The following is a 27,000-nucleotide window of genomic DNA, read 5'->3' as shown; positions in this document are numbered from 1 at the left end:
AATATATATATATATTATATATGCCATGTTATTGCCAGTAACAGCCTCATTTAGCTTGTGTTTGCTGCATCTCTTGATTGCATCAGTTTCTCTTGTGTTTGATTTAATCTCATGTTGGTTTGTTCATCACAATCCATAAACGTACAAAATCCACTACTAATGTTGCCTGTAAGAGGCCACATCGAGCGACTGACCTGGAAACAAAATTGAAAGTTAAGGACTATGAAGGTGGAAAATCTGTGATGGTTATTGCTTGCCAGTCAGGCATGGCCCATTCCACCACAGCTACGATCTTGAAGAACAAGAACAAAGTGGCAGAAGCTGTTAAAGGGTCTGATCATTGCAGGCCACGAGACTAACAAAAATTCGAGAAGGGCCTACATCAGACATGGAGAAACTTCTCATGACCTGGATTGAAGACCAGGCGCAGAACTGTATCCCTCTCAGCACCGTGACATCACGGCCAAAGCAAAAGCTTGTTTGTGATGTTGAAAGAAGACGCTGGACCTGACTGTGATGTTGAATTGACTGTGAGGCTTGGGTGGTTTCCACGACTCAGGAATCCTTGTTCATCACATAACGTGACAGTGAGGGGCGAGTCTGTGAGTGCTGCTGTGAAGGTGGCTGAAGAACTTTTAGAAACTCTAGGTAAGGTGATTGTGGAGGAAAATGACTTGCCAGCGCAAATACTCGATATGGATGGAACCTCCCCACTCTGGAGATGGATGCCTGAAAGGACTTCCATCCCTCAGGCCGCCAAGTCAAGGCCAGGTTTCAAGGCTTTTAAGGACAGGATAACAGTCTTGCTTGGGGGCAATGTCCAGGCTACAAATTGAAACCCTCTGTGACCTGGCACAGCGAGAACCCAGGGCCTTCAAGCACATCAAGAAGCCCACAGTGCCAGTGGACCCCAGGAGCAATAAGGAGTCATGGATGACTCAGCTGCTCTTCCAAGATGCCCTCCTGAATTGCTGTGCCAGAGAAATGGAGAAGTGCTGTGTGGAGAGTAACACATCTTTCAAGATGTTGCTTCTTGTTGGTGATGCTCCTGGCCATCCTCCTTTGACTGGTGATCTTCGTCCCAATATCAAAGTGGGGTTTCCTCCTCCAAACACCACCTCTTTGCTCCAACCAGTGAATCGAGGAGTTAAGCAGCTTTTCAGGCCCAGGATCTGAAGAGGACCTTCGCCCAGGCTCTTGCTGCAACTGAGGCAGACACTGACGCAATTCTGGCAGGATTACAACATCTCTGACTGCATCAAGAACCTTGCTGGGGGTTGGGGTGATGTCACTGGGGAGTTATGAACGACGTCTGGAAGAAGACAGTCAGGAGGTTGATCCATGACTTCAAAGGGTTTGCCAAGGATGAGGAGGTTGCAGAAATCAACAGGCTGCAGTTGAGATGGCAAACAACTTTACCCTGGTTGTGGATGAGGATCACACTGAGGAGCTCCCAGAGGTGGTTCCTGAGGAATTGTCTCACGAGGAGCTGTTGGAACCGAACAGGAACACACAGCTGAAGAAGAGGCAGGACAAAAGGAAATTGCAAGGGAAGAAAAAGAAGAACCCTCAAGAAAATTCACAGTGATGGCTTAGCAGAAGCTTTTGCAGACCTCAAGAAGCTCTTTACAAAGTTTGAAAACAAGGACCCCCAACACCAAAAGGTTTTCAGTAATAGAAAGGAATGTTCATGGTGCATTATCTGCTTAGAAGCAAATGTACAATGAAAAGAAGAAACAAGCCAAGCAAACCACCACAAAGAGTGACTCCTCCTCAAGAAGCTCAGGCAGGTCCTTCAGGAGGTGTTCCAGAAGAAGGCATCATCATAGGAGACGACAGCTCCATGTGTGTTATTGCCCCTGAAGTCCTTCCAGGGGGACAAGATGTGGAGGAGGAAGACGGTGATATTGATGATCCTGACCCTGTGTAGGCCTAAGCTAATGTCTGTGGGGTTTTTTTGTTTTGTTTTGTTTTTTTGGTGAGGAAGATTGGCCCTGAGCTAACATCTGTTGCCAATCTTCTTTTTGCTTGAGGAAGATTGTCACTGAGCTAACATCTGTGGCCATCTATTATGTATGTGGGATGCTGCCACAGCATGGCTGATGAGTGTGTAGGTCCGCGCTAGGATCTGAGCTCGCCAACCCTGCGCTGCTGAAGCAGAGTGCGTGAACTTAATTACTACACCACTGGGCCAACCCTGTTAATTTTTAATAAAAAAGCTTAAAACAATAAAACTTTTTTAAAATAGAAAAATGCATATAGAATAAGGATATAAATATAATACTTTCGTACAGCTGTACAATGTGTGTTTTAAGCTGTCTTATTATGAGTCAAAAAGTTAAACAAATTACAAAGTTTATAACGTAAAATCATTGCACTAAGCCAAGATTAATTTATTATTAAAGAAAGAAAGATCTATTTTATAAATTTATTGTAGCCTGAGCATATATTGTTTATAAAGTCCACGGTAGTTTTCAGTAACGTCCCGGGCCTTCACCTTCACTCTCCACTCACTCACTGCCTCCCCCAGAGCAACCTCTAGTCCTGCGGGCTCCGTTCATGGTCAGTGCCCGAGACAGGTGCACCATTTTTTATCTTTTATACCGTATTTTTACTCTAGCTTTTCTCTGTTTGGATACAAAATACTCACCACTGTGTTACAGCTGCTACAGCATTCAGTGCAATAACATGCTGTACAGGTCTGTAGCCTAGGAGCAATAACAGGCTACACCAACAGGCCAGGTGTGGAGTAGGCCGCACCGTCTAGGTTTGTGTAAGTACACTCTCTGATGTTCGCACAACGAAATCGCCTGACGACGCATATCTCAGAACACATCCCCATCATTAAGGACGCATGACTGGATGGCAAGTGCTTCATATCTGTGGAACAAACTAATTAATCACAAACACAGTAAGCGATTAGCAAGAATCTATTTACACTAGAAACTAGATTTTCCCAAAGTCCAAGGAAAGTGATGCGCCTTAGTCATCGCAGCCAGTAGATTTTGCCCATCAAGCAGAGGACAACTGCTGTGCTTCTTTTTTTCTGTGTGCATAGCGATCTATTTAATTAAAATTCATGAATTTTAAAACAAAAAGTAAGATAAGCTATGATTTCATAAGTGTTTTAAATGTCAAGTGACTATAGCCTAAAAGTTATCCAAATTTTAAAATTCCATACAAATATTTTTATTATTCTCAGTGAAAATTTGTTTTGGCTTCTCCTCACCTTTCAAATCTGTTTCGTCCTCTTTTTTTCTTCACTTCTGAATTCTGGTGTCAGGTGACAATGTGCTCTTGAGAAGAACAGGTTAGCCTGTTGACAAGTAGCCTTTCCACAGTTGCTGTTTTATATATAGGAACTGGCTGTCTCTCCCTGCAGCTGGCTGAACACTTCAGCAGGGAATTTAAATGTCAAAACTGATCGCTGTTTTAATACATTTTATTACTTGCTTACTTTGGCTACTATTCTCTTAGTTGATTATTTATTGTTAAAAAAGTGGTCACTGGTATCTTCCGAAAATAATCCTACTATAACAGCTACGATAGTTTATATAATCAGAAAATTGAGGGCCGGCCTGGTGGCATAGTGGTTAAGTGTGCACGTTCCACTTTGGTGGCCCCGGGTTCGCCGGTTCGGACCCCAGGTGCAGACATTGGCACTGCTTGGCAAGCCATGCTGTGGTAGGCGTCCCACATATAAAGTAGAGGAAGATGGGCGCAGATGTTAGTTCAGGGCCAGTCTTCCCCAGCAAAAAGAGGATGATTGGCAGCAGATATTAGCTCAGGGCTGATCTTCCTGAAAAAAAAAAGAAGAAGAAGAAGAAAATTGAGGGCATTGAGCAGGGGCAGTCCTCAGAGCAAATCAAATATTTTGATAAGAAGCCACTAAGGTCACCTTGTATTTTTTATTATTTCCACAAAATTAGAATACATAGATATAGCATCTAACGTACAGCTTCATTTCTATAAATTGTGCAAGTTGTTTGAAACTTGGAACAATTTTTTTAAATATCAGGAAGAAGATTATATTATCAGAGTAGACCATAAACACCACTTTAATTGGTCGACTTTTTCTGGCCCGGATATCTGATTTTATAAATGTTCACAATGAGCCGTTTCATATAGGATAACACAGCTTATTGCCCAAGGTTGCATTTAGGTACAAGGGGCCATGAGAATTGTTAGAGCTAGGAAGATTTTAATCATTGTGTCAGAAACTTATACTGTCAGCAGTTAAAATGGACTAGCAGCAAAGGAAAGCAAGTGATAATATATCTTTAAAATTTTAATTTTATAATTTATCCAAACTTTTTAAATCCATGATTTTAATAAAATCCTAATCACTCTTGATAACTTTTTATGAGAAAAAAATACATCAGTACGTGTAACAGTCTTTTTCTCCATTCCTTTCCCCTGCCAGGAAGAGAGATCAGGTATCGGCCACCTAATGAGCAAAGAGCACATTGATTCAGGGGCTGTCCCTCACTCAGAGTGAAGAGACACACAGCAGACATGACAATAGAGTCGGAGCGTGAGTCTTTTAAGCAGTTGAAAATTGGAAAACAAACTATTAAAGAGTACAATGCCAGTTAGTAAGAGGAAACACTACTGGCCACATCATTTTTATATCTGAGTCCCTATATAATGAAATATAGTTAATATTAAATCTATTTATGAACATATTTTTCTTACGTCTTTGCATTATTTTTCTTTTTTTTTTTTTTAAGATTTTATTTTTCCTTTTTCTCCAAAAGTACCCCGGTACATAGCTGTGTATTCTTAGTTGTGGGTCCTTCTAGTTGTGGCATGTGGGATGCCGCCTCAGCACGGCTTGATGAGCGGTGCCATGTCCGCGCCCTGGATCCGAACCGGCCAAACCCTGGGCCGCCGAAGCAGAGTGCGCAAACTTAACCACTCGGCCAGGGAGCCAGCCCCATTAACTTTATTTCTCTTAAGCTCTACCATTCATGTTATTATCCAGCTTGACACGCTCATATTTCCAAATGCTCCTCACAGAGAAACATTGTGCTCTACGCGATATTCTCACGTTGTTTTCTTAAGGAGAATATAGTTTAACATGTATACCACATGGAACGAAAGCATGATGAGATTTATTTTAGCATCCTCTCACTAGCAGTGAGAACACTCAAGATTTTCACTGCCAGTTCTAACCCTGTTAACTATTGGGAATGAGCCAGAGAACCCAAGCTTGTTCTGGTGTAAGTCAGGGACTAGTCCAAATCCAGGGCACCATCTTTTTCATGATCATATCCTGCAAGGATATAAGTGGATTAAACGCTTCCTCAGCAAGTTAGTGCCTGTCATGGAGGAGCAGCAAGGTAAACCAGCCTCATGTCCCTGCAGAATTAAATAGCCCAGCCTTTAAGTATGGAAAGGGAACACCACGAAGCCCAGAATATGCTCAGTGGGCCCAAATGCCACAACCATGTGTATGGCCCTACAGCCTGGATTTGCCAAAATTGACAAATGCCATGTTAACCAGAATGACTGCATGTGAAATGTTACAGATTCCCAGATCACAGCCCAGGACCCCACCAATACTATAGAGATCCAAACAGTAAAAGAAATGAACAACTGGCATTGGAAGGGGTATTTCTGTCTCATTAGAAGTCCTTTTTATAGAGCAGTAAGACAAATATCACACTTTTTCAGCAGAAAACAAGCTCACCCGTGATGATAAAGACTGCAGGATTTGGAATTTGGCTGCCAAAATTAAAACCCCGTCTCCGCCATTTAGTAGCTAAATATTTTGGCCAAATTGCTTAACCTCTCAGTTTGCTCGTGATAAAGTGGAGATAACAGTAGCACCCACCCACACGCAGTCATTGTTAACAGTAACTGAGATATTGTGCAAGAAGCACTTGCCACAGTTTTTGATTGACCATAAGTATTCAATAGCTGTTAATGCTTTTATTATTGCTTATGGAAGGCATTTCATCTAATTTTTATACTTTGTCTTCCTTTGGTATTCTTCATCTCATTTTAATTGATGACAATGTAGTGTTGTTTCAGAGCTATCAATAACAAATATTTTTCAGAGCAATTTTCTCTCCCGAGAAGAGACATGTTTTTCCATAAAGTTAAATTAAACATTGGTTGTTTGAATGTGTCGTTTTATCTCATTTTTATAGAGATGCTATTTTTCCTCAAGCCAGGGCAGTGCCAGAGGAGTTGCAGACATTACTGTTAGATGAAAATTCCTTGTGGCTTAAAGTCTTGCAGGGAGATAGAATTCAGTGTTCTTTCGACTCAGAGTAAAACACACACATGCACACATTCATATACCAACAAAGATAAAATTTCAGTGATTTTTCTTCCCCTCCAGCTAGTGAATTTTCCCTTTTTCTCTTCCTGCCTCTTATGTTAGCATATATACATGATTTAAGTGTTATTTTTGACCAACAGACATCAGAGCTACAGTTAAGAGTTCGTATCTAGCATTCTTAGACAATGAAGTTGGCTTCAATATCTTACCTAAAAATAGAGTGGATTGGAATCATTACAGTGGAGTTCATCTCCTGTGCGGCCTTGTAACTTAATTCAGGATCTTAAGGTACAGCATAACCTGTTTTACAGTGGTGCTAACCAGTCAGAATTGGATGTCAGCATAGTGTTCTCCTGGAGAATAAGGACAGATCAACTTTAAAAATTGTTTTGTTTTTTAAAGATTTTATTTTTCCTTTTTCTCCAAAAGCCCCCCGGTACATAGTTGTGTATTTTTAGTTGTGGGTCCTTCTAGTTGTGGCATGTGGGATGCCTCCTCAGCGTGGCCTGATGAGCGGTGCCATGTCTGCGCCCAGGATCCGAATCGGTGAAACCCTGGGCCGCCTGCAGCGGAGCACATGAACTTAACCACTTGGCCATGGGGCCGGCCCCCAGAAATTGTTAATTTTTTTTAATTATATAAATAAGGTGTACTTGAAATATTTTGGAAAGTCAGACTAAGATGCAATCATAAACAAAAGAACATACAGGCATTTGAATCTGATGGTTGGCGTATCTAATTTATATCACAAATGCCATTTATGTACTTATTATAAATTTCTTGAAATTTTTATTTATAACTGCGGCTTTACCTTTAGGTAGATTATCTTTCTGTAATAATACCTATGTGGTATAAATTGATGTATTATTTTTGAATTGGAAAATGTTACAAGTCTCAGATCTGACATGTTTGAAGGGTGAAATATCTTTTATTCTTTCATTCACTCAACAAATATGTACTGAGTACCTAATACATGCCAGGCTTTTTCAGGCTCTTAATATATTATAGTGAATAAAACACACCAAAATCTCAGCCCTCATGGAGATTACATTCTTCTAGTAGGGGAAAAGAGGAAATTAACATAATAAGTAAATTATTTTATACTCTGTACTTGTTAGGAAGTGTTAAGTACTGTGGGGGGAGTGGGACTAGAGCAGGGTAAGAAGGATCGAGAAGGAGTCATCAGTGTTATGTAGTCAGACTGCGCCTCTCTGAGGAAATGTCATTTGAACGAAGATTTGAAGGAGGTAAGAGAGTTAGACATATAGTTATCTTTTGAAGAATATTCCAGGCAAAGGAGGAGCCAGTGCACAGGCCCTGAGTATAAGCATTCTTGGAATTTCCAAGGAATGGTGAAGAGGCCAGTGTCCTGGGGCAGAGTGAAAGACAGGGTTTAGGAGTGGAAGATGAAATCGAGCTAAATGAGGGGTGGGAAGTATAAACCAGGTACAAGTGTTTAGTCTGATGAAGCAGTAGACTGTGGGAAGAACAGCAGTTAAAACAGGGAACCCAAGCAGAGAACTGTTAAAATAATTCGAGCTAGAGAGGATGGCAGCTTGGACTAAAGTGACAGCATTGCAGGTAGAAATAAGTGTTAGGATTGTGGACGTTTTTGGAGTGTGGATATATTTGACTTCTTGGCAGACTGAATATAGGGTATGAGAAAAAGCATACTAGAACTATAAGGTTACTGAGTAAATAGAAAGACTGAGTTGCCATAGCTGAGATGGAGCAGGTATAGGAAGGAAAATCAGGGGTTCTGTTTTGAATATATTTCATTTGTAATGTTTTTTAGACATGGAAATAGAGATGTTGAGCATGCAGTTGGAAACAGGAGCCTAGAGTTCAGGCATTGGAATTCTAAGCTGGAGTTAAAATTTTGGGAGTATTAGGGACTGACCTAAATTAACTTGGTCATACACAACTCTTAGGTTGGAGAGATAATTGTAGTCCACAAGGAAGTTACAGTTGCCAAGGATTAGTAGCTCCTTTCCTTACTACTAGGAAACATGAAAGAAAATCTGAAATCAAATTTTGTGCAAATAAAGACATTAACTAAATATACATTCAGTAGCAAGCAGACACAGAACTCTTGATATAATCTATTTTATACTACTTTGTATGAATGGTTCACTCAAGGCAGATGAGACTATGTATTAGTGAAATTAGAAGATACTTTGAGACAAATGAAAACAAACACAGCTTTCCAAAACTTAAGGGATGTAACAAAAGCAGTATGCAGAGGGAATTTTATGGCTGAAAACACCTACATTAAAAAACAAGAAAGATCTCAGATCAAGAGCATAACTTTAACCTTTAAGGGACTCGAAAAAGAAGAGCAAACTAAACCCAAAGCCAGCCGAAGGAGGGAAATAAAGATTTCAGCAGAGAGAAGTGAAATAAAAAAGAGAAGAACAACAGAGAGAACCACAGAAAGCAAAAATTGGTTCTTTGAAAAGATCAACAAAATTAACACTCGTTTAGCTAGACTGAATAAGAAAAAAGGAGAGAAGACACAAATAACAAAAATCAGAACATTACTACCAAATTGGAAGGATTATAAGAGAATACTATAAACAACTATACATCAACAAATTAATCTAGATGAAGTGGACATATTGCTAAAAACACACAATGCCAAAATTGACTTAAAAACTTCTCAACAAAGAAAAATCAAAGCCAGGTGGCTTCATTGGTGATCTCTACAAGCCAAATAAAGAAAAATTAGCATCAATACCACTCAGACTCTTCTAAGAAATATAAAAGGAGGGAAGACCTCCTAACACATTTTGTAAGGCCAGCATTACCCTTATATCAAGTCAAACAAAGAAGCCACAAGAAACAAACTACAGACCAATATCTCCTACAAATATTGATGTAAAAGTCCTCAACAAAATGCTAACAAGCCAAATGTAACAGCACATTATTATACACTGACCAAGTGGGATTTGTCCCAGGAATGCAAAGGTCGTTGAACATAAGAAAATCAAGCAATGGTAATACATCACAGTAATAGAACTAAGGGAAAAAACCACATGATCATCTTAGGAGACATAGAAACACCGTTGACAAAATTCAACACCTTTTCATAATATAAACCACTTAGCAAACTAGGAATAGAAAAGAACTTACTTAACATGATAAAAGGCATTTATGAAAAGCCTACAGTTAACATCCTAATGATGAAAAAAAGAAAGCATTCCCCCTCAGATCAATAACAAGACAAGGATGCCCACTTTCACTACTGCTGTGACTAGAATTCCTAGACACAGCAATTAGGCAATAAAAAGAAATAAAAGGCATCCAAATTGGACAGGAAGAAGTAAAACTATTTGTAGTTGCAATTGACATGGTTCTATACATAGAAAATCTCATAGAACCCATGCAAAAAGCCTTTCAGATCTAATAAATGAGTTCTGCAAAGTTGTAGGGTACAGGATCAACCCCCAAAATTAGTTGTATTTCCATATATCAGCAATGAACAATCTGAAAAGGAAATTTTTAAAACTTCGATTTGCAACAGCATCCAGAAGAATAAAATACCTAGGAATAAATTTAAGGAAGGGAAAGACTTGTACACTGAAAACTACAAAACATTGCTGAAAGAAATTAAAGACCTAATAAATGGAAAGACATCCCATGTCCATGGATTGGAAGACTTAACAATGTTAAGATGGCGGTATTCTTCAAAGCAATCTGTAGATCCAGTGCAGTCCCATCAAAATTCCAGTGGTCTTTTTTGCAGAAATGGAAAAGCCAGTGCTCAAATTCATAGCGAATTGCAAGAGGCCCAGAAAAGCCAAAACAACATTGAAAAAGAAAAACAAAGTAAGGGGGCTTATACTTCCTAAGTTCAAAACTTACTTCAAGGGGCTGGCCCGGTGGCGCAATGGTTAAGTTCGCATGTTCCGCTTCTCGCCGGCCCGGGGTTTGCCAGTTCGGATCCCGGGTGCGGACATGGCACTGCTTGGCACGCCATGCTGTGGTAGGCGTCCCACGTATGAAGTAGAGGAAGATGGGCACGGATGTTAGCTCAGGGCCAGGCTTCCTCAGCAAAAAGAGGAGGACTGGCAGTAGGTAGCTCAGGGCTAATCTTCCTCAAAAAAAAAAAAAACTTACTACAAAGCTACAGTAGTCAACTGTGTGGTGCCAGTATAAAGGTAGACATGTAGACCAATGGAATAGAATTGAGAGTCCAGAAATAAACCCAAACATCTCTGGCCAATTAATTTTTGACAAAGGTGCCAAGACCATTCAATGGGGAAAGAATAGTCTCTTCAACAAATCATGCTTGGACACCTGGATGGTGACATACAAAAGAGTGAAGTTGGATGCTTATGTCACTCCATATTAAAAAAAATTAACTCAAAATGGATCCGTGACCTAAATATAAGAGCTAAAACTATAGAACTCTTAGGAAAAAATAGGTGAATCTTCATTTTTTTGGATTTACTAATAGATTCTTAAATTTGACACCATAAGCCCTAGTAACAAAAGAAAAAACAGATTGGACTTCTTGAAAACTTAAAACTTCTGTGCATTAAAGAACATTTTCCAGGGGCCGCCCTGGTGGCGCAGCAGTTAAGTGCGCACATTCCGCTTCCATGGCCCAAGGTTGGCCGGTTCAGATCCCGGGTGTGGACATGGCACCACTTGTCAAGCCATGCTGTGGCAGGCATCCCACATATAAAATAGAGGAAGATGGGCACAGATGTTAGCTCAGGGCCAGTCTTCCTCAGCAAAAAGAGGAGGATTGGCAGCAGATGTTAGCTCAGGGCTAATCTTCCTCAAAAAAAAAAAAGAACATTTTCCAGAAAGTGAAAAGGCAACTGCATAGAATGGGAGAAAATATTTGCAAATCTTATCTCTGATAGAATTCTAGTAGCCAGAATATATAACGAACTTTTACAACTCAACAACTAAAACAGAAACAACTCAATTAAAAAATGGGCAAAGGATATTTCTCCAAAGAAGATACACAAATGGCCTGTAAGTACATAAAAAGATGTTCAGCATCATTATTCATGAATGAAATGCAAAATCAAAACCAGAGTTACCACTTCACAACCACTAGGATGACTTTAGTGAAAAAATATAGAAACAAGTGTCACTAAGGGGGTGAAGAACTAAGCACTCAGACGTTAGTGATGAGAATGTAAATGGTGCAGCTGCTGGGAAAAACAGTATGACACTTCTTCCAAAAATTAAACAGAGAATTACCATGTGATCCAGCAGCTCCACTTCTGGGTATATACCCAAAATAACTGAAAGCAGGGTGTCAAAGTGATATTTGTAAATCCATGTTCATAGCAGCATTACTCATAACAGCCAAAAGGTGGAATCAACCCAAATGTCTACCAATTGATGAATGGATAAACAAATCAAAGTACATACATACAAGGAATATCATTCAGCCACAAAAAGGAATGAAGTGCTGATACTTGCTACAACTTCTATGAATCTTGAAAACGTTATGCTAAGTGAAAGAAGCCAGACATAAATGTTCACGTCATGGATGATTCCTTTTATGTGATAACATGTGGAGTAGATAAACCCATAGAGACTGAAAGCAGATTAGAGGTTGCCAGGGGAGAAGGGAATGGGGAGCGATTCCTCATGGGTGTGGGGTGTCTATGGGGTGGTGAAAACGTTTGGAGACTAGAGAGAGCTCGTGGTCGCACAACATTGTGACTACACCAAAGGCCACCTAATTTTATCCTTTAAGTGGTTAATTGTACATTATGCGAATTTGACCTAAAAAATAATAATAGAATGGAGTGAAATGGGTGCTTTCACTGAAAACTAGTGGAAATGTAAAGTAGTACAACCTCTTTTTAGAAATCAGGTTTTCTTTTATATGTCATTATCCAGGTGTCCTAGCAAAATTTGTTGGAGAGACTATTCTTTCATCCAAGTAATGGTCATCCTCCTCCTTGATCCAGTATTCCATCTCTAGGACGTAAGAAATAATCCGGGCACAGACAAATATTGATATGCAGACATGTTCATTAGACATCATTTATAATAGTGAAAGATTAGGAAAAATCCTTAATCTCCAACAGTAGGAGATTAATTTTTTTAATAATGATATAAGGATATTATGTAGGCAATAAAATTATGTTTTTGATAATGTGTGTATAGTTTTAGAAAAATAATTTTAAAGGGTAAATGTAATAATATGTGTCTTTTAACTGTGTTATCCTTGGTTTTCCCTTAATGGGATTTCAGTGTTGCAATCATCTTTCTCTCTTCTTATCTATTTTTAAAGAATTTTAATGAAATGAAAAAATACTCAGGAAATAATGCTGAGTGAAAAGCAATAATACTGAAGTATGCTAACATGTTTGTTTGTGCATGCACATACCTAGGGGAAAATTACATGAGTAAAAGTATGCTAAAATATAATAATTATGTCTTCCTTTTGATATTTTGGATAATTTTATTTTCATTATTGTTTTTAATAGTTTTCTTATTAAACATATAATTTTAATTTGGAATTTATGCTCTATGATCTTAATAGAGTACTATTGATAAATGTTCTTATTTTGGTTCTTTTCAGGAAAGTAATTATTGGAAAGTAGTTTATAAGTCTAGTTTGGTGTCACTTAAGTCAGTCATTGCTGATAGTGTAATGAAATCCATATATATTTAATTTTTAGTTCAACTGTATAATAAATTTTAATAAAGACAGCTAACATGTATTGAGTGTTTACTGCATGGAACACTCTTCTTTTAATCATTATCATTCAATCAGCATAACTCCATAAGGTGGACTAATTGTACAGCCCATGCAATTCACTATATTGCTTTACAATATCATAAACACAACTAAAAAATATACAATTATGTACTGGGGGGATTTGGGGAGGAAAAAAAATGCCTAACTTATTAACATAAGAACTATATAAAGAATCAGATATATGCTTTCCAATGATTTCATATTTCCAGGTAACATTAGTGAGGTTTAGCAGAGTCCCAGTGAATATTAAAATATGTAGGGGCTGGCCCCATGGCCAAGTAGTTAAGTTTGCATGCTCCGCTTCAGCAGCCCAGGGTTCACCGGTTCAGATCCTGGGCACAGACCTATGCACCACTCATCAGGCCATGCTGAGGCGGCGTCCCACATAGAAGAACTAGAATGACTTACAACTAGGATATACAACTATGTACTGGGACTTTGAGGAGGAAAGGAAAAAAAAGAGGCAGATGGGCAACAGATGTTCACTCAGGGCCAATCTTCCTCACAAAAAAAATGAAACTTCACCCTTCATTGACACACGTAGATTTTAAAACATTTTTTAATTAATTAATTAAAATATTTAGATACTAGTTAACCTTGTATTTAAATCTTAAGTATGTAGCGAACACCATAATAGGGAGAGATTGACTGTTCAAATGCCAGTGTGAGGACTTCATGAACCTGCTCTCCCAAAAAACAACAACAAAAATACTGGCCAGACACTCATATCAACCATTTCAGAACTCTGGAAATTAGCCAAAGCCACAGAATGGACTGTGTGTCATCTGTCCAAGAGAAACTACTAATCCTCGATGAGATAACAGGGTCTGTGCATTTTAACTTGAGGCTGTTCCCATCCCACCTCCTTTCTCTCCTGAGTGGACAGCAGCCCTGAAAAGCAGGCAGCCACACAGTCAGTGGCCAGGACTGACCTTTGGAGCTCTATTAAAATTCCCAACTGCACAGCACTGTCAATATTTTGTCCAAACTAGCAACTCCCTGGAAAATCTCCATCCTCAGGATGTAGGGGCTATTTGACTTGACTCAGAGTTCAGCCCAGCAGGAGAAGAAAAAAAGAAAAGCCCTATCCCCAGGGCATTACCAACAAAAACAACAATCTACTGGCAAAATCTCAGCTGCCTAAGCCTATGGTGCAGTGAAGAAAAGCCTGGCCAAAACATAACAGGAAGTCCTGAGGAACTAGACAACCATAGTCAACTTTGAAAAGCTACAACATATTCTTGGGGATCCAGAAGACTGTGAACGTGCCTAGAAGGGAAACTACCTCATTCACATACTCAGTTCCCTTTTGCCTGACCTCAAGGCCCTGTGTCCTATAAACTCCCTGAAGTTTGAAGGCATGCCTTCACACATAAATCCCCTTGACAAAGGCTGGAAGACATATAGACAAGATATTTAAGGAAATCTTATGACCAATCTTTGGCTGACCCCTAAGTTATACTGCCTCAGGTATGCCCCCTAGGAAGCCAGGCTTAGAATAAGACCTTTAAAAATAAGAAAATAAAAGAACTTAATGGCAGGCACTGCAGGGAATACAGAATCTATAGCATTCATCCAGGAGAGTCACTAAACAGATGAGCATCAACAACAACAACAAAGAAAAAACTACAAACCCTTGGGGGGAGATAGGTAGTACCACAGTTGTTATATTATCTAAGTCCAGTTTTCAACAAAAAATTATAAAGCATGCAAGGAAAGAGGAGTATGCCACATACACATTTAAAAAAAAAAAAAACAGAAAACGTGCTGGAAGATCAATATCTAAGTTGACAAAAACTATAAATCAGCTATTACAAATATGTTCAAAGACCTAAAGGAAACTAGCATTAAAGAATTAAAGGTAAGTATGGCAACTATGTCTCACTAAATAGAAAATACAAATAAAGAGATAAAGATTATTTTTAAAAATCAAACAGAAATTTTGGAGTTGAAAAGTACAGTAACTGAAATGAAAAATTCAATACAGGGCTGAACAACAGATTTGAGCCAGCAAAAGAATCAGCAAACGTGAATGTAGATCAAGTAAGAGTACACAGTCTGAGTTACAGAAAGAAAAATGAACAACCTCAGAGGCCTGTGGAGCCACCATCAAACACAACAACATATACATAAGGAGAGTCTTAAAAGGAGAAGAGAAAGAAAAGGGCACAGTAACTATCTGTAGAAATAATGGTGGAAACCACCCAAATTTGATGAAAAACATTAATCTGCTCATCTGAAAAGCTCAACAACTCCAAGTAGGATAAACTCATAGAGATCCACACTAAGACACATAGTCAAACTGTCAAAAAACAAAGAGAGATGCAACTCGTCACATACAAGAGAACCTCAATAAGATTACAGCTGACTTCTTATCAGAAACCATAGAGGCCGGAAGGGAGTGATGAAAGAAACAACAATGTCAAATCAAGAATTCTATATTGGCAAAGCTATCCTTCAAAAATGAAGACATTTAGACACCCCTAGATAAAGAAAAAGAGAATTCATCACTAGCAGTCCTGCCCTACAAGAAATACTAAATGGAACCCATTGGGCTGAACCTGAGAAGACAACTAGACAGTAACTTGAACCTACACAAATAAGTAAAAAATACCAGTAAGACTGTAGATATATAAAATATGTTGCATGTGTTATTATTATGTAATGCCTCTTCTTTCCTGTCTGATTTAAAAGACTGCTGCATAAAGTAATAATTAGAAACCTGTGTTCATGGGGTGATAATATATATAAAAATAAATTTGTATAACAATAGCACAAAGTAGGGAGAGCAAAGTTGTCATATGCCCTAGGAATTAAGGTTTTTTTAAGATAATATGCTAATTGTAATCCCCAGTGCAACCACTATGAAAAGAATTCAAAAAATATATAACAAAAGAAACAACTAGGGAATTAAAATGATATACTAGAAAACATTTAACAAAAGAAAGCAGCAATGAAAGAATAGAAGAGTTAAAAAGACACGACATATAGAAAACAAATAGCAAATGGCAGACCTAAATCCTACCTTATTAGTAATTACAGTAAATGTAAATGGAATAAACACTCCTATCAAAAGGCAGAATGGATAAGAAAATATGACCCACCTAGGTGCTATCTAAAAGAGACACACTTTAGATTCAAAGATACAAATAAGTTGAAAGTAAAAAGATGGGGGAGATTATACCTTGCAAAGAGTAACCAAAAGAGAGCTGGAATGTCCATTCTAACATCAGATAAAACTAGATGTTAAGACAAAAATTGTTACTGGAGACAAAGAAGGACATCTTATACTGACAATAAAAAGTATCTCCATAGGAAGTTATAACAGCTATAAAGACATGCATCTAACAACAGAGCCCCCAAAATACATGAAGAATTGAGGAGAGAAATCAATAATTCAACAATAAATAATTGGAGACTTTAATACCTCACTTTCAATAGTGGATCAAACAACTAGGCAGAAGGTGAATAAGGAAAGAAAAAAATGACACTATAAACCAACTAAATGTAACAGACATGTACAGAACACTCCACCCAACAACAGCAGACTAAGCATTCTTCTCAAGCACACATGGAACATTCTCCAGGATAGACCATATGCTAGGTCCATAAAACAAGCCTCAACAAATTTAAAAGTATTGAAGTCATCCCACTATGTTCCCCAAATATAATGGGATGATACTAGAGATCAGTAATAAGGGGCCGGCCCCATGGCAAGTGGTTAAGTTTGTGCACTCCGCTTCAGCGGCCCAGGGTTTCACTGATTCGAATCCTGGGCGCGGACATGGCACCACTCATGAGGCCATGCTGAGGAGGCATCCCACATGCCACAGCTGGAAGGACTCACAACTAAAAATACACAACTATGCATCAGGGGGCTTTGGGAAGAAAAAGGAAAAAAAAAATCAGTAATAATTTAGAAATTCACAAATATGTGGAAATTAAACAACACACTCCTAAAAAACACACAAAGAAATCACAATGGAAACTAGAAAATACTTCAGGTACATGAAAACAAAAACACAATATACCAAAATGTATGGGATGCAGCTACAGCAGTTCTTAGAGGGAAATTTATTGCTGTAAATGCCTATATTCAGGAATGGGAACAATCTGAAATCAATAAGCAAACTAAACCCAAAGCAAGCAGAAGGAAGGAAATATGAGAGGAAATAAGTAGGGAATAGAAAAACAGAGAAAACCTATTAAGCCAAAAGATTTTTTAAAGATTAACAAAATTTTACAAACCTTTAACTAGACTGACCAAGAAGAGGAGGAGACTCAAATTACTAAAAGCCAGAATGAATGAGGAGACCACTACCAACCTTACAGATATAAAAAGGAAAATACACAAATGGCCAATAAGCACATGAAAAGAAGCTCAACATCATTAGTCATTAGGTAAATGCAAATAGAAGCCACAATGAGATACCAATTCACAACCACTAGAATGGCTATGATCAAAAAGACATGGTGCTAGCAAGGATGTGGAAAAACTGGAACCCTCATAGCTTACTGGGGGGAATTAGAATGGTGCGGCCATTTTAGAAAACATGAGTTGACACAAAACTTGTATGTGAGTGTTCACAGCAGTGTTATTCATAAAAAGACCACACATTGCATGGTTGCATTTATATGAAGCTCCAGAATAGGCAAATCCAGAGAGAAAGTAGATCAGTGGTTACCTACAGCTAGAAGGGTACAGGTTAGAAATAGGAGTAACTGCTAGTGGGTATAGGGTTTCTTTTTTGGAGCGATGAAAATGTTCTAAAATTTTATTGTGGTTATGGCTCAGCAACTTTTTGAAAATACTCACAACCACTTAACTGCACCCTTTAGATGGGTGATGTTTATGGTGTGTGAACTATATCTCAATAAAGCTGTTTTCTTTAAAAAGTAAATCTTTAATGTTACTGAACTGGACATTTCATTTCACATTTTTATCTTTAAAGAATAAGTTCTAGCACATACATTTTTAACATTTTATCATTTTAATATTTGATGAGAGCAATGTTTCCAAAGATTTCTTCTTCCTTTTTTTTTTTTTTAAATAAATTTAGCTGGACAACTCAGCCAGTCGGCACATTTAGCTCTCCAGCTGCCATACAGTGTACTTGGGTTAGGTCGAAGTGCAAATTTTCTTGATCATCTTTATGTTGGTATTCCCCGTCCATCTGGAGAGAAGGTGAGTAAAAATTTATATACAATTAATCTGTGTTTTAATATTAACTATTCAAATATTTTGATTCAATAATTTGAGTTCAAATACAGTAGCTCCCCCTTATCTGCAGCTTCACTTTCCGCAGTTTCAGTTACTTAAGGTCAGCTGTGGTCCGGAAGCAGATGATCCTCCTCCTGACGTATAGTCAGAGGTCAGTAGTAGCCTCATACTACACTATGTCACAGTACCCACATCACTCACCTCACCTCCTCTCACCACGTAGGCATTTTATCATCTCACGTCATCACAAGAAGCAGAAGGGTGAGTACAGGTCAATAAGTTATTTAGCGAGAGGCCACATTCACATAACTTTTATTGCAGTGTATTGTTATAATTGTTCATTTTATTATTAGTTATTGTTGTTACTCTCTAACTGTGCCTAATTTATAAATTAAACTTTATCACAGGTAAGTATGTATAGGAAAAACATACTTTATACAGGTTTAGTACTATCCATGCCCCTTATCCACTGGAGGTCTTGAAAAGTATCTCCCACAGATAAGGGGGGACTACTGTAATGCAATTTTTTTAGGCCCTTTAAAGAATTTTTTAAAAATGATTGGTAGTGACCTATCCAAGCCTGTCTTACATACAGCACATCAAAATTTGAAGATATAGTTTCCACGCCTCTCCCATACATCTCACCACTTCCTATCCCTCTTTCCTGCTTTTCCTCCTCATTTTCACCATCTAATATACTATAAATTATTTATCATCAGACTCCCCCCTCAACTTGAATTTTAGCTCCAAGCAGCATTTGTAAATAGCACTTTGCACAGTGCCTGCTGCATAAGTGTTCAATAAATATTTGTTGAATTAATGAGTCCATGAGACAGAAATATACTCCTTCCCTGAAAAGATCAAAAAATTTTTGTCGAGAGGGCACAGGAGTCCTATTTTGGGCTTATTATATGGAAATTTAATGTAATCCATACATAGGATTTTAGTTAATCAAAGAGTACTTAAGTTTTTCTTTATTTAGAATAATGATTGTTTTGAAAGTGTACTGATGTAAAATGTTCTTAAATTCTTTTTCTAGTCTATACGAAAACAGGAGTGGACTGCAATCATTCCAAATTCCCAGCTAATTGTCATTCCATATCCTCACAACGTTCCTCGAAGGTAATACCCTTGCTTGAACTGAATTTGGCAGAAATCTTGTCAACTCTGAATCATAGACACAGTTACATCTTTTAAAAACTCTTATTCCTGGGCCGGCCCAGTGGCATAGTGGTTAAGTTCACACCCTCCACTTCGGTGGCCCAGGGTTCACCAGTTCTGATCCTGGGCATGGACCTACACACCACTTATCAAGCCATGCTATGGCAGGCATCCCATGTATAACATAGAGAAAGATGGGCAGGATGTTAGCTCAGGGCCAAATCTTCCTCAGCAGAAAGAGGAGGCTTGGTGGCGGATGTTAGCTCAGGGCTAAGCTTCCTAAAAAAAAAAAAACAAACTTTTTCCCATGAGTGCCATCACTTAATTTGCTTAAAGCAAACTTTAACATACCTACACTGAAGGTCCCTGGCATTTTTCATGAATAAATTAAACCTTATTGGAACAACAAGAGGTTGACTAATTAGGGATTTATTCCTATTCCGCTTAAATAAACTGGTCTTCAGTTTGCTAGCTATAAATTCTAAAATTTCAGGATGCTGAATTTTTTAATAAGCATCAATCTTTTTAATAAATGCTTTGAGAAGTAGTATATCTCCCACAATGGTTAGGCAAAAATTTTGGAGTCAAACAGACATAGGCTAGAAACTCCGATCCACTGCTGACTGAGATTGGCAGCTAGTCCTTTGTCCTCTCTGAGGGTCAATTTCTGCATCTGTAAAATGGGAGAAAAAACACCTACATTAGAAGGATGAAGATGCAATACAGTGCCCAGCATATAGGAAGTTTTCAGTGAATGGTAGGGTTTTTTTATCATTTTTAGCAGAATATGTTCCTTTCATAATATAGCATTTAACTCTAAATCCTTAATTTATCTTTGTTCTTTTTCTTCAAGTTACTAGAGTGATTCTATCTTTTTTAAAAAAAATAGGTGATGAAGATATTGACTAAAATTTAAAATCATTGGGAAGACTATAACTTGTTCTTAAGGCTAGTCTGATAGCAATATGAAAAAATAACTGAAGAGAAACAGTGTAATCCATCTCTGAATATGTAACCAGTGGGGTCCTACTTTTTACATTTCTTCTCAAAATACAGACTATATTGTTTTTATTAAATTTTTAGTTGGGGTGTATTCAGTGGTTTTCTAGAACCAGCTCAAGCCACCTCAAGACCTAACTGTATGCATCTCTTTCCACCTCTGTTGAGTGAGTCACATTAAAATCAGCTATGATGCGAGTGTTTACACTGTGAAAATTGGCAAGTGCCAATCAGGGCTTCCCCACCCTCTCAACATGCCCCCCCTCCGAGAACCAGTTTACCAGTACACCACTGGATGTGTTTCATGGTGGATTTCTGGGCTGTAGAGCCAAACTACTTAAGGAAACAACTTTCTTAAACATTATGCTCATTATGCTGGAAATAAGATAACATCAATAGAAACACCTACAGTCCGAGTTCAGATTGTTTTAATGAGTCTGTATTGTGTGTTTGTTAGTTTTCTATACATGAAATTTATAACAAAACTAGAAAATCTGTACCATAAGTAGGAAACTATATAAATTATGATGCTTCTGTATGGAGTAATATCATGACCTACCAGGACAATATCTTAAAATAGAGTGGTAAGCAAAAGACAGTAAAAGGAAAATGCATTTAGAGTATGCATAGTAAGCACCCATTTATGGTTTTAAAAAGAAGATATCTGTGTATGTATGTTTACATATGTATAAAATATCTCTGGAAGGATATGCAAGAAACTGTTAAGAATGACTGCTTCTGAGTAAGAAACTGAGGATTGGGCTTTTGCCCAATTTTTTTTCTTACCAAAATTCCTATATGAATGGGTTTAATTAATTTAAAAAGTAGAACCACCAAAAATACTCATGAAAAAACTTTTTTTTAAGTATGAAGGTACTGAGAATAACTAACCTCAACTTTAATTAACAGTATTTGTTTTCTTACTCTTGAAATTCTGAAAATTCTGGTATAGCTTTCTTCTATAATCTTAATATTTTTCATGTTTCTCTTGCTTTTTCTGAAGAAATATTCTTTTCAAATTTACGTATGTAATAAAAACCCAAATTGATTTTAGGTTGAGGTGTATTTTGAGATCTATTGACTAGGGGCTAATTTATGCATCAATAAATTTTTATTATCCCAAAATAAGTCAATTGCTACTTGCTAGTCATGAGAATGATCTTACCTTTATTAAACTTTTAAAATGGAAATATATCCATTATTTATTTTCAGAGAGAACAAAAACTTCTTTGTGTAGACCACCTGCAGTGTTGGGGATGCAGACCTCAGTTTTAGGCTTGTCAGGGTTTGTAGGAGCTATATCATGTGGACTGTTTGAGAAAAAGAGCTAGTCCTACTTATGCTAAAGTCTGTATGTTGCCATTAACACTGAGGGACTAAAAGTGATTTTGTAAGAAGTTACATCATCACTGTAGTATGTAAACCCTACAACATGACAAAGAAATGGTAGAAGTTTTGCACAAACCATCTGTCTACACCCACTTGGACATATGGTCGTTTTCATTGGTCAAAATACATATGTGAACAGGGGTAAAAAATAAGCCAATTATAGAAACCTTACCAAAATCTTGTGATTACATAGCCTTAGAGTTCAAGGTTTCAAACTCAGCAAGTCAATCAAGATGTAAAAACAATGTCTAAGATTACCCAAAGTACCCTTGATTGGTTTACTTAAGAATAATCCTCACACAGGATCAATGAAAAACATTGAAGCATCTCATCAAAAATTCTATTTCAATTCTCTGGGTAAAATGTGAACTCTGCAGGATCATCAATATTTTTAGCCCTATCTAAGTTTAATTGCCTTTTTATTTATAATGAATAGATGGGCGAATGAATTAATGAATGAATGGATTGATTCTTTAATAAGCTGTTTTGCTTTTTGATCTCAGTAGAATTTTGTTATTTACAAGTTAAAATGTGTAATTTCAGCTCTTCTGTTTTCATCTACAGCTGGAGTGCCAAACTGTATCTTACACCAAGTAACATTGTTCTACTTACTGCTATAGCTCTCATCGGTGTCTGTGTTTTCATCTTGGCAATAATTGGCATTCTACATTGGCAGGAAAAGGTTTGTTCATTTAAATGGAACATTAGCTTTGGTTAATTTATAATAGTAATAGATTGCTCTTTAAAAACTTTATTTTAAACTTTCTCACATGACCAAGAGTTTCTGATTTTTCAAGTTCTGTCCATAGTGTCATCTTATAGATGATAATTTCTTTTACCCTTTTAAGTTACTAAAGTCTCAGCAATTCATACAAATCATAAGAGAAGACTATTTTAAAACTCTCATGTTGTTCATTAGTAATAAAGTGATCCCCCAAAAATCACCAGGTATATAGAAAAACTTAATTAGAAACAATTTCATAATAGCTTGGAAAATAATCATTTTTTTAAATGAGCCTCTGTTCATGTCACTCATAGAGCCATGGACACTTTTTTCCAGGAATAGCACCTATCTCTTTATAAAGAATTAGAGCACGGAGAGGTTAAATGATTTTCTCATGGTTTAGGTTGGAAGTAATAACTAAAGTAAAACTTCTCTTCCATCTATCGAGTATTCTTGCACTAAACTAAACTGATTTCTGTTCTTTAGTGTAACACCCTAAATGATAATTAAAGACAAAATTCCAAAAATGTAGATTTTTTATACAATGTTTATGAGAAAAAGAAGCTACTACATAAATTTATCAGCAGTTTAGATATAAATTGAAAAAGCTAATTTCTGTTTGTATATGAACATATATTAAGTACAAAACTAGTAGGTTCCAACAAGGTTCCCTGAAAAAGACTTCTTTGTGTCCCAAAGGTTTTCTTTTTTTGTACCTACTCTCTTTGGATTGTCATGCCAATCATCATCATTTTTTGTTAACTAAAATTACCATCTGTTTTATCTTAGCTGTCGTAACTCATGAAAAAGAGAACATGTTAATTGTTCTGATAAATGTTCATAGGTTTGTCTCTCCAAAAAAATTGCTCCTTTACATATCAAAATGAGGACATAAAGTTACATATTCACTTACTTTTAAGACGGCAACTTAAGAGATAAGCTCAGACCCTACAGACTTTGTAGACAAGTGTCAGGACGCAGTCTGGAACATTACATAGCTCTAGGCCTAGGAAGGAAAGGAAACTAATTCATTAACTTCTCAGGGGATCTGATTACAGTATAAACATAACAATAATGATGCAGTGGCTAAAGATTAAAGTTTTCATTACAATATGGATTGGACCGTGTAGCTGCCTCCCTGTGGTGCTGAGTCTCTGCCTCTGTGACCGCTTCTCTCTCACCTGCGCTGTCTGCTCCTTTCTGCCATTCCCCATCCACAGGGTCTGCCCTAGGCCCTCTTCTTTCTACACTTTCTCTGCCGATTTTATCTAAAATCATGGCTTCAGGTATCACCTCAAATATGCCCAGCCCTCATCTCTCTCTAAAAGTCTCTTCCCCCATTTCCAACTGTCGCCAAACGGCTCTACCTGGATCACGGACAAGCAGCTTAAAACCCGTACAGTGCTGTGTCGCTTAGCGACAAGGATATGTTCTGAGGAATACGTTGTTAGGCGATTTCATCGTCGTGTGAACATCATAGCGTGTACGTACACAAACCTAGATAGTACAGCCTACCTCATACCCAGGCTTTATCAGACTCACCTTATGGGACCATCATCATACATGCAGTCCATCATTGACCGAAACGTCATTATGTGGTCCATGACTATTCTAAAGCTCCGTCTCTCTTCTTTCTTCCTTTCCTACAAGATTCAATCAGTTGCCGTATTGATTCTGCTCCCTACGAATCTCTGCAGCTGCCTCCACTTCTTCTTCCTACTGCCAGTGCTTGAAGCTCAGCTCCTTGTTGTGTCCTACCTGGTCTCACTGATTCCATTCTCTCTTCTCTCCCTTCCATTTAGCACAGTGCTGCCAGATTACTCATCAATAAGATTAGACTTAATCCTGTCACTCCTCTGCTCAGAAACCTTTCATGACTGCCACTCCTAATTAGTGTAAGCTGCTTGGCCTCGCCTTCCTGGACTCCCATGGGACTCCACCATGCACCTTTCCCACCTTGTTTCTTCCCAGTTGCTTTCACACGTGCCGCGCTCCTGCCGGACTCCCCGTGATTGCTCCTGTTCCACCCCAGCTTGAATGAATGCCTCTGTCTCCATTTCCATAAATACTATCTTTTCAAAGCTTTCCCTTTCCTCACCCCAACCTAGAAATAATCTCTCTCTCAGAATATTGGTAACATTCTTCACTTTTTTATCCCAAAACACAGTTATTCAGTATGTTTTGCTTTGTCCTTTCTAGGGTTTAAGTTCCTTGAGAACAAGATACAAAACAGGTTTTTCTAAGTCCCTCAAAATACCAAGCGTAGTACTTTGCTGGTAGCAGAGGGTCAATAAATATCTGCTAAATCAATAGCTTAACCAAAAATAATTAATGTACTTTAATATAATTCACTTAGACTTGTTTATTAACTAATGGGGGAAATGTATTGTTGATTCCATCCTTACAGAGTCTAATGTTTACTCCTACTTTCACATAAATAATAAATGACAACAAACTAAGTATTTAAGGAACATTTCTTGTTGGTTTTTAAATTCAATTTAGTGGATCATTAGTTATAAAATAGCTACTGTAAACTACAAAAATATTTCATAAGATTATTGCATAATAAAATCACACCTTTAATCTATTAATTGTTGAGGGCTTTTTTTTAATTAGCCACTTTATATTTCAGAAGTGAGTCTTTTCTTGACATTTTCCTATCATTTATAAACTAGTCTCAAATTCTTTTTCAGAAAGCAGATGATAGAGAAAAACGACAAGAAGCCCATCGGTTTCATTTTGATGCCATGTGACTTGCCTTAACTATCATATAAAGGCAACAGAACAGCTATTCGCTTGATTAACTGAAATACTAATTTGGATTATAGAAGAAAGTAGGAGATTTTGAATATTATTTATAAATGATGCATCTCTTGGTAATTATTGGAAAGTATTCAAATAAATATGGTCTGAATATGTCACAAGGTCTTTTTGTAAAGCACTTTGTATATAATAACTTGGGTTCTTTATTCACTTGTGCTGTGCATTTGTGTTCCTTTGTGGAATGTGTTGCATGTTCTCAGGTGTTCATGTATTTATAATCTTATTAGAATAATGATGTTGGGGAAAGACGTGTGAATAAAAATATTTAAATGAGCAGGGTCTCTTGTGTTCCGCTGGAATTGGTCTTGCTTCTTATTCTAACGATGCCAATTATAATTCTGTGAATGTACCACAGAGCTACTGATTTCCTCTTGGCCGTCGCAGGTCGGGGGCGCTCGCGGGGGGCACACAATGTAGTGATTGGGTGCGCTGGCTTTGGGATGGCAGTCAGGCAGACTCGCCTTACACTCCTGGTTCCACCACTTAAAAGCTGTTTGAACTTAGTTAAGTTCTTAACCTCTGTATGCCTCCATTTTCTTGTTTATAAACAGAGTTAACACTACTACTCGAGTTATTGCAAACATTAAATGGGATGATGTATGTAAAGTGCTTAGCTTGGTGTCTAGCACAAAGTAAGTGCTCAATAAGTGGTAGCTGTCATTTATTACTATTTTAGATAATTTTTGTACAGACTTCTAGAACTAATTGTCAAAATATATAGACTCGATAGAATTTTATTTTCAGGCGTAAGGAAATAATGTTCTTTGCAAAGCCTAAATTCTCGGTCGTTGACATCTTATATAAAGATTTATTACTTGTTCATAACTAAAAATTATAGTGCCCTCTAAGAATTAATGTGCCCTAAAATTTTCATTTGAGCACTGATGCTTACCATGTGGTGATGAAGAGCATTTGATTTCTGGAAAGGAAACTACTTTGGATAGCATTGGGAATACAGATCCTCAATCACACTTGCATTCTTCAGAGCTTGTAGGAGTCTCTAATTTACATTCAGACTTCAATGCAAATTTTTGTGAACTTCACCTCACCAAAAAGTTACTTTAAGACTTCATCTAAGATCTGGAAAACAGCTTATATATCAGTGTTAATAATTTTCTAATATGCAAATGGCATGTGATAGCTATAAACTACAAAAACTTCTCAGAGAACATTTAATCTTGTTGTTCATGTTAGTTTTTCTTTACAGTTCGCTGAGAATGGCGTGTATAAGTGGTTTACTCTGTGTATCTGAGCATGTTAATATGTCTTCTGAATAAATACTCTGTATTGGAACCAGGTATTCTGGTGAGTCTGTAAATCGTTATTTTGGAGCATGAAGAGGCCTTAGAGAATCCAAGGTCTAAGTCACTTCTCTGGACTGTGAGACAAGTAAAGTGACTTGCCGTTGCCTCCTTGTGAGCAGGGCAAGATTCCTGACCACCGCGCTTAGACTCACTACACAGTTATCCACCCGCGCACTGTGCCGGGCCCTGTTCCACACTGTTCCTAAAGATAGTTAGGGTTAGTGTCTCTCAGCTGACAATAGCATGAGTTTTAAAACTCACTTGGAGTCAGGGTCTTCGAGGAGTAGTGCTATAGGCAAATAAAACGTTAATGACAATTGAAAATACAATTAGTGGTATTATACTATGTTT

At 37.6% G+C, this 27,000-nt stretch overlaps 1 protein-coding gene across 1 annotated transcript in view; it reads left to right on the top strand.

Moving 5' to 3' along the window:
* The window catches only part of ITFG1 (integrin alpha FG-GAP repeat containing 1), a 283,980-nt gene extending 257,337 nt beyond the window's left edge, over positions 1-26,643 (top strand). The window contains exons 15-18 of the mRNA XM_046680407.1: positions 18,089-18,213; positions 19,289-19,371; positions 22,363-22,480; positions 25,216-26,643. Coding sequence (XP_046536363.1) covers positions 18,089-18,213; positions 19,289-19,371; positions 22,363-22,480; positions 25,216-25,275 — 386 coding nt within the window. The 3' untranslated portion in view covers positions 25,276-26,643. The remainder of the gene's footprint in view (positions 1-18,088; positions 18,214-19,288; positions 19,372-22,362; positions 22,481-25,215) is intronic.
* The last annotated feature ends 357 nt before the right edge of the window (positions 26,644-27,000 follow it).

This window comes from Equus quagga, chromosome 13, assembly GCF_021613505.1.
Source record: "Equus quagga isolate Etosha38 chromosome 13, UCLA_HA_Equagga_1.0, whole genome shotgun sequence".
Lineage (NCBI taxonomy): Eukaryota > Metazoa > Chordata > Mammalia > Perissodactyla > Equidae > Equus > Equus quagga.
Note: the sequence above shows the minus strand (reverse complement) of the source record. Positions and strands in the feature narration are given on the sequence as shown.